At 36.9% G+C, this 9,215-nt stretch overlaps 1 protein-coding gene across 1 annotated transcript in view; it reads left to right on the plus strand.

Moving 5' to 3' along the window:
• PEX3 (peroxisomal biogenesis factor 3) overlaps positions 1–4,842 on the plus strand; it is a 40,573-nt gene extending 35,731 nt beyond the window's left edge. Inside the window, exons 11-12 of the mRNA XM_058534202.1 lie at positions 1,274–1,370; positions 4,000–4,842. Coding sequence (XP_058390185.1) covers positions 1,274–1,370; positions 4,000–4,083 — 181 coding nt within the window. The 3' untranslated portion in view covers positions 4,084–4,842. The remainder of the gene's footprint in view (positions 1–1,273; positions 1,371–3,999) is intronic.
• The last annotated feature ends 4,373 nt before the right edge of the window (positions 4,843–9,215 follow it).

Consider the following 9,215-nt stretch of genomic DNA (forward strand, 5'->3'; position numbering starts at 1 on the left):
TCACTAATATATAAAGAGAGACATCCAACAAGTAAACAAAATTCATGACAGATTTTGAAAACTGCTACAAAGGTACTATGAAGGAGAATAATGCCTGATTTCTTCAGACATACATAATCTCCCCACTTCCTTTTTCCTTTTTAAGCATTCCCTCAGATCTCAGCATAGCATACTGGTTAGACACCATAGCTTCAGCATTTACGTGATATTTAAAAGGAAATTTCTAGTGTAGCTCCGGGTTTAAATCTATGAAGTATGATATTTAATGTCATAAATAAGCCTATAACCCACACACAAATTATTTTCATCATTTAACAGTCATTATATCATACATAATCACACATAACATTTATTCCTTTATTCATCCAGCACATGTTTATTGAGCGCTTAGAAGTTAGAAGGTCATTGCTGTAGTCCAGACAAGAAATAATGCTTAGCTTGGACTAGGTTTGGCAGTGGGGAAAAGTAGACACATTTAAGAAATAGTCAGGATTGTGGAGAGATTGGATATAGGCAGGAGAAGAAAGTGCCAAGGATAATGCCCAGGTTTCCTGCTTACACAGGCAGATGGATAATAGTACAGTTCACTGGAGGAGAGGAAGCTGATAGTACAGTTCACTGGAGGAGAGGAAACAACATTCAGCATTGCAAGTGATTAAGAGAAATACAGACTAAAACTGTGTTACTGTTTAGCAGCCAGACATACGGAGATTAAAGAAAAAGATAATGCTTGACGTAGAAAGAAGGCATTCTCACACACTGCTGGAGAAGCAGACGGCATTTGGCAATATACATCTTATACCTAAAAAACATTCATACCCTTTGACCCAGTAATTCCATATTAATACAAAGAGTTATTTATATTAAGGAAAATTAGGCAAAAACTTAATACCCAACTCTAGGGAGCTGATGATGTAAATTATCACAGCTGGAGAATGGATTACTATAATCATTAAAACAGGCAAAAACTTTGGAAGAACTTGTAATAAGGTGGAAAAATGCCTATAACGTGAATAAAAATGCAAAACAGTATTGCTTGGGAGGTTATAGTTGTGTGTTAAAAAACACAAAAACATAGATATGTATAAAAATTACTGGAAGAAATTAACCATGATAATTACAGTTATTTCTAGGTGGTAGAATTGTGTGATTTGTATTTTCTTATTAATACATTTTTGTATTTTTCAATGACCATTTATTACTTTTATAATTAAAATGTTAAATTCCTGTAAGATAATTTCAGAAAATAATTATTACTGTGATGATTTTCCAGTCTCTCCAGTGTCAGCCTGCCCTTAGCTAAGATCATTCCAATAGTAAATGGACAGATCCATTCAGTTTGCAGTGAAACGCCTAGTCATTTTGTTCAGGTAAGAAGAAAGCTTGGGGGTATTCTTAAAAACCGATTGTATTTTTGGTTGTGGTCCTGTTTGCCTAACATAAAATTACATTTCTCTTCTGTGATATTTGTTCAAAGAAACCGAAAACTTGAAACCACATGTACAGTGTGATAGAATGCCCCGTGAGAGTAAATGGCACGTTTATGAGGTGGGGAGCACCTTTCTCCATGTTATAGTCCCACGCCTGTTAGATTGCATGTTAGTCCAGGTACATTCCAGTGGTCAGTTGACTTTACAGAGGTAATGTTTTGCGTTAAACTGTGCTAGTTAGAACATTGAGCCTTGAGCAGATCAGTGATCCAGTTTCTCAAGTTTTGAGGAAAACTAAAAAATTTTTGTGGGGAAATAAAGCATTTTAATAATAAATATAACTACTAATAGTGCACCAATAATCTGCTCACTAAAAGCTGCATAGACAGTAGATGGTGTAAATATTTCACTAGACTACCTATAACTCCATCTTCCTTCTTAGGACAGCATTTTAGAATGCACTAAGAGTGATGTTATTAAAAGGATAACTTTGAATTCACATAGTTTTTTTTCCTGAGGCATTTGCAAACTTGGGAAAAAATTACTTGCAATACGCTTCACTTCCAAACTACTGCAATAATGTGTAGTGAGAAGAGACCCTAAAGCCTCAGCGAAAGGGTGGTGTCGTCTTAGTGCCGTTTGTCTCAGACAAGTGAGAAGATCTTCTCTGGATTTTCTGCTCAGCAACGTGAAGAGCACTGAGACTGCGGTTGTGTTTCTTCCTTTCTCTGTTTAGTGTCATCGGCTTGTCCCTCACATGCTTATTTCCCTCAGTGTTCTCTTCAGTCTTCTGTGTCGTCCTCCTCACCCATGAGCGTCAGGCATTCATGTTGCAGAAGGAAGAGTGAATAAGACTGATCTCATTTCACTTAATTTCAAGCTTAATTTAAGCTCAGATTTTTTTTAATTAAAAACACTTAGTTTTAGGGGCCAGCCCGGTGGCACAGCAGTTAAGTGCGCGCACTCCGCTGCGGTGGCCTGGGGTTCGCAGGTTCGGATCCCGGGCATGGACCGACGCACCACTTGTCAAGCCATGTGTGGTGGCGTCCCATATAAAGTAGAGGAAGATGGGCACGGATATTAGCCCAGGGCCAATCTTCCTCAGCAAAAAGAGGAGGATTGGCAACGGATGTTAGCTGAGGGCTAATCTTCCTCACAAAAAAAAAAAGAAAGAAAACTTAGTTTTAAATTTTTAATTAAATTTTAATTTCCGCATGTGTATCAGTGTGAGAATAAAAGTTGTAACTTCTGGCATTTAAACTGTAACTTTACCTTTTCCACTTGCATGAGAGTCTCTGGCTTCATGATAGGCTGTTCATCTTACAGACAAGTGGTAACACAAGGAAGCGTAATAACAACCCAGCTGTAGTGCTTGAGTCATTTATGTGCTGCATTAATTAAAGTTGGTATCATTGATAAGGAAAACAAAAGATTGCAACCTAGTAAAAACACCATTGATACTGATGTTTAATAAAGTTTTTAGTGTGGCTGGATGTAGATTAAATTTATATACTAGACCATTAATTGAGAAGACTTCCACCAACTTTTTTAACTACAGTCTCTATAAATTAAAGTACAAAGTGGTCTTCAGAGAATTTAACCATGAATTTGTTGAGATCAAGACTTGCCTGAAGTTCACGTGGGTTTTCTGATACTTAAAAAAAAGTGAACACAAGGGACGAGTTCACTTCCTGTTCTCTGACGCTCCCAGGGGCATCTAACTGCTTATGTGTCATGGATCCTTTCACAGTCTGGTGAAGCCCATGGACCCGTTCTCAGAAGAATGTCTATAAATGCATATTGTAAAATACATAGGTTTTAAGGAAAACCAATTAGACAGTTTTCAAAATAGTTTTTAAAATCAAATTTATGATGTGGCAGTATTGCTTCTTTGTCATGTATTAAATAACAAGATGTGATGGCAGTTCATATAACTTCCACAATTATCATATATGTGTCTAATTTCTATTAAGACAAATTCACAGGGTCTGCTAATAGTATCACAGTTTGTTGCCTACATTCATAATTGAAAAAAGTGCTAAATTTTAGTTAAAGGTTAATGAAAATAAAGATGTAATTTTTTCCTTACCTTTACTTTCACAAATCCCTTAAGAATCCTTGTTCTCAAGTGTATATGTGTGGTTTTTGTATGTGTGTGTATATAATATATGACATACTACATATATCCTATATTAGATCTAGAAAGTAATATACCTCAACCATGTCAGCTTCCAGCAAAACTCCCTTTAGACTTGTATCTCTAGTATTATAATCATTTATTCAACAGATACTTATCTAGCACATGACACACAAAAATCCATTTGAAGACTATTTTGGCTTCTTCTCAAAGTCATACTTGAATACTTACCATATTCACCATCCCTCATACAAGAACCTAAACGATAAATATCTCCTGGAATTTATTATAAGAAAAAAGTACTTTCATTAAATGGTTTTCTCGGCCTTAATGCATCAAAACTTAGAGCTAAATTTGTTGCTTGATTGCAGAAATGAATTCAAATTATCTATACCTTTTACAAACAGTAATGTTTATTGTTGTCTTTGCCAGGACCTGTTGATGATGGAGCAAGTAAAAGACTTTGCTGCTAATGTGTACGAAGCTTTTAGTACTCCTCAACAACTGGAGAAATGATTTTTTTCCTGCGGGAAACACTACGGTGGAATTCATTTACTTTTAAAAATATACTGAATAAATCAACTGTATGTAGGGTAATGATTTGTTACCGAAATGCCTAATAAGAATATATTCTTAATCAAAGTCTTCATTTCATAATAAAATAGATTTATTTGGCATCTTAATATATTTTTTTAAAGTCATCAACAGACTACTTTTTGTGGGCATATCTGAGTGCACACAGTGCGCATATCAGAATTGTTAATAATTTGTTACACCATGGATATTGGTTTCCAAACTGACTAAAAACTAATGTAGATACTTTTTTTTATATCATATGAAATGCCGTATACTTTGACATTGATACTGAGTGAAAATCTGTTTGGGAAATAGATGTAAAGTTTGGAAAATATGCTATTTAACTAATCGTCAAGTTCCCTGGACTGCAGTTTACGGGAGTGGATCGGACTTTCCTCCAGTTACTCTTCAAAGGAATAAATTATCTGTCTTAAATATACCTGATGGAGGACTTTTCTTTTTATGGAAATCAGTGATTTTAACAACCACAATCAGCCATTTTTTTCTTTCCTATTGTTAACAATCCTTAGACAGTTACATGTTGATTTAGAGGCTGAAGTTGTGTTACCGTTTACTCACAGCTATTATTACATAGTTTCATTCGTTTGTATGTAAATAATTTTAATAACTTACTTTGTATTGATTTTGAGCACAGTGAATATCTTATTGCAATAAAATATTTTAGTAAAATATGGTTTTGTTGAGTTAATACTTTACAACCATTAATTTATTTGTTTCATAGCATTTTTTGCTGTTATTTTAGGAGAGTACGCTAGTTTTCAAGTTTCATTTTAACTGGTAATTGATGCTTTCTTTTAATTTCCTTAGAAAAAAATAAATAGCATTTTCTTCTGAAAAGAAATAATTCCTTGTGTCTAGTAAATCTATAGTTCTGTATTTATAAAGGTGATTAGGGCAGAAATAAATGAATCATTATGTATCATCAGGATATTAGATATATTTTCAGTAATATAAGAATATTTTCAGTAACATCATTTTCTGTTCCTCCAGCATAACATATAGCTGAATAGTAGAAGGTAGAAAATGAATTGTGACATCTCTTCTAAGGCCAGGCTAGGCCCGAAGCCAACTGCCAGGGAGTCTATGTCTAGAATGTTTAACACACACACCCCAGATGTAAAGATGGGGAGGAGGGCAAATGCTTCTTTTGACAGAAGATAGTGATGTTATTTCAAATAGGGTGATGGAAAAACTGCATTTTGGAAAATTAGTGAATGTGTGTGTAATAGGGCATGCTTTTCTTCCAGCAATATTAACCCAGGATTTCATCCAAGGAAATTCTGAGACTGAACAGGTGTGACCTTGTAAGACAGAACGCCGGTCAGCTGAAAATTATCACCTGGAATCATCTGCGTCTGTAGAGTTGTGGCAGTTGAGATGACAAGGTAAAAACCACATGTACGTGAAGCTAATTGGCCTTAGACATCACAAATTTGTCTTCTAATAGTGCAGTAGGAGCCCTCTTGTCTGGAACTTTTAGTTGTTTGGTTAATCCAAAAAGTCATTTAAAGCAGGGTATCAAAAAAAATAACAGATGTATTCTGAAATATTTTAACTTAAAATATAAATATTCTTCATTTGCCAGTTATTTAACATAGGACCCAGGCCTTTTCTACTTTTTCGGTATAGGTGGGCTGATGGGCATTCTCTAATTGCCTTTCTCGTTCACAGCACGTGCATTACGTGACATAGTTGTGAACCAGAGGTACAGAATGCTTGTAGATTTTTACTGTATTTTCTCTCAATCTCTTAGAACTGTTTTGCCCACAATTAGCTAACCAATACCTCAAAAAAAGCGACACACTTTTATCTAGTCTTTCCAAAGTATTCAACTTGGTTTTCACAGAAACTACAACTTTTCACACTCGTGTCATCAGCTTCTGTAATCATGATAAAAGTTCAACTGGCATCATCAGTTTGGTAACTGTATTCACTTCCTGGAGCTGCCATAACAAATGACCACTGACTGGGTGGCTTAAAACAGAAATTTATTCTCTCACCATTCTGGTGCTTACAAGTCCAAAATTAAGGTGACTCCGTGGCCACGCTCCCTGTGACGGCTCTAGGGAAGAATCCCTCCGATCCGTCCCTGACTCTTCCAGCTTCTGGTGGCTCCAGGTGTTCCCCGGCTTGTAGCAGCAGAACTCCAACCTCTGCCTCTGGCTTCACATGGCCATCTTCTCTGTGTCCGTGTTCTCTTCTGTCTCTGATAAGGATACCCTCATTTAGGACCCACCCACATCCACTATGTACTTATCTCACTACTTACCTTAATTACATCTGCAAAGACATAGTTTCCAAGTAAGACCGCATTCTGAGCTTCCTAGTGGACGTGAAGTCTTGGGGAATACCATTCAACCTACTGCAGTCACTCAGTGCACCCTGGGTAAACATCCGTTGCAGCAAGTGGAAATTGAAGTGAAGGGTGTGCCAGACAGATACCTACTCACTGAAAGCCTGCAGCCTGCCCTGGGCGTCAGTCAGTACGCTTCCTCAAGGAAATGGAGCGCATCAGTCCATCTAGTGAGTTGGTTAAACGGAGATTACTGAAAACAGCTTCTACTTTTTTTCCTTCAAACTTGTGTAAATGTGTTTGTTGCTGTGTATATATAAAAATTTGCTACGAGCATTTCATTTATTAGTTCTGAAGTTAGGCAGGAAGATTTTTATCTAAGTCACGTCTCTTCCTTACAAAATTGAAATGAACAGAAGGCAAAACATCTGTCTTGTTTTCTGTTGTCCTAATTCCTATTTATTTGGATAGCCTGACCTTTTAGCGTAATTGTGTGGCTCCAATATGGCATTCATAAGAAAATGAGATAGAATCTTATTAAAGGTGATGTCCATATTTAAAATGATATCAATGTCTAGATTATTCAGACTAATAACCTAGTTTGGTTTGCCTTCAGTTGTTCTCTAGTCATTAAAGAAAAATCAAAAGTTGCTGAAATTTAAACAAGGCAATTTTATACCTATTAATAACTCTGGGAAAAGAACTAATTGGTTGGAGGATAAAAACTATTGGCTTGAAATAAGTAAGGAGAAATCTGATTTTAAATTATCGTTACTATACTTCTTGCCCTCCATACCACAGATAATACTAAGAATTTGCTGGAAAATTTTTAAATCCTTGCTATGAGATCTAGTTGTAGTACATTTCACATATAAGCAAGATAATATCTTAAATTTAAATTTGGGGTCTCATACTTTTTCATATAGTGTCTGGTTATTAGCAAAGCATTTTATCAGCACCTCTGAGTGCCGAGCTGTATTTGTCATCTAGGTCCCTCATAGCTACTCATTAAGTAAACCCTATATCTAACTGTAAGTTGCTTAAATGTTTCCATTTTTCCCCTTTATTCTCCATTTGTAAAGGTAAAGACAGACAGGGTAAGAATTTAAGTGGTTGACAGGCTTTAGTCTCAAAAATACTTTCTTCCAACAGATGACCCTACTTTTATGATAAGATTCCTGTATCACTGTTTATTTGGGTTTGTTTGGGTTTTTTTCCCTTTTTTGTTTTTTCTCATCTAGTGTGTGGGATCATGTAAATCTGTCCACACTGGATCTCTAATAAAATGTTAATTGGGATTTAGAACTATTAAAGTTTTTGTTCTTGTAAATATTTTGCATGGTTTCAAAATTTTGATAGTTGTAGGAACTTCAACATGAGTAATTTTTTTTTAATTTTTCAACTTTAGCATGATTTTAGGAAATAAATATGAATAGTGTTTTATTTCTCTATTTGAAACATTTTTTGGAAACAGTGAGATGTCTGCTTTTGGTTAATGTGGAAACTGGACCTGTGGCACTTCAAAGAAAGGTCTGGCCATATGGAGCATCTTTAGTTGAGGGAAGTGAGTTCTTTAATCAGCATTTCTTTATATTTACACCAAAATCAGTGTATTTTTGCTTCATTATTTTGCTTCATTCTTAGGGGAGATCTGAATAGACTTCCTAAATTTTAACTAGGTTTTCAACTTCAATTTGCTCTAAGGCAAATAGAAGAAAATTTATTAATTTAAACTGGACTTCAAATTAGCCTATCTACAAAAATAGGCCCACAGCTCCAACCCCACACCCCACCTCCCCCAAAACAGCTGGAAGAATATACACTAAAATGTGAACAGTGGTCTGAGCAGTGATTTTTACTTTTGAGCGTTTCTGTGTGTTTTAAAATATCTACAGTGAACATATATCAGTTTTATTACCAAAAGGAAAAAGACAAAATTTTTTTATAAAAAGACAATTACTGTAAGCATTGGAAATATAGCACCTGTCTTAGCCTGCTAGGGCTGCCATAACAAAAGGCCAGACTGGGGGGCTTAAACAACAGTCATGTGTCTTCTCTCAGTTCTGGAGGTGGGAAGCCCAGGGTGTCGGCAGGTGTGGTTTCTCTTGAGGCCTCTCTCCTCCTCTCCTCTCCTCTCTCCTCCTCTCCTCTCCTCTCTCCTCCTCTCCTCTCTCTTCTCCAGAAGGCCACCTTCTCACTGTGTCCTCGCATGGTCTTTCCTCTGTGCTCACATCCCTTGCGTCTCCTCTTCTTATAAGGACACCAGTTGTACTGGATTTGGGTCCCACACTTACCTTAATGACCTCTTTAAAGGCCCCATCTCCAAATACAGTCATATTGGGGGTGAGGGCTTTTGCATTTGGAGACACAATTCAGTCCTTAACACCACCAACTCCTGGCTTCTCTAAAACAAAAACCTCCACTTGTGAATCACACGTGGAAATAAGCTCAATGTGAAGAGACTTCGACAGCAAAGCACACAGGAGAGTTAGAACAGTCACAGGGGTAATTCAAGAAAAAATTGAGGGGGGGCCGGCCCGGTGGCGCAAGCGGTTAAGTGCACGTGCTCTGCTGTGGCGGTCCAGGGTTCGCCGGTTTGGATCCCGGGCGCGCACCGAGGCACCACTTGTCAAGCCATGCTGTGGCGGCGTCCCATATAAAGTGGAGGAAGATGGGCATGGATGTTAGCCCAGGGCCAGTCTTCCTCAGCAAAAAAAAGAAGAGGATTGGCAGATGTTAGCTCAGGGCTGGTCTTCCT

Source organism: Diceros bicornis, chromosome 39 (genome assembly GCF_020826845.1).
Source record: "Diceros bicornis minor isolate mBicDic1 chromosome 39, mDicBic1.mat.cur, whole genome shotgun sequence".
NCBI classification, from domain to species: domain Eukaryota; kingdom Metazoa; phylum Chordata; class Mammalia; order Perissodactyla; family Rhinocerotidae; genus Diceros; species Diceros bicornis.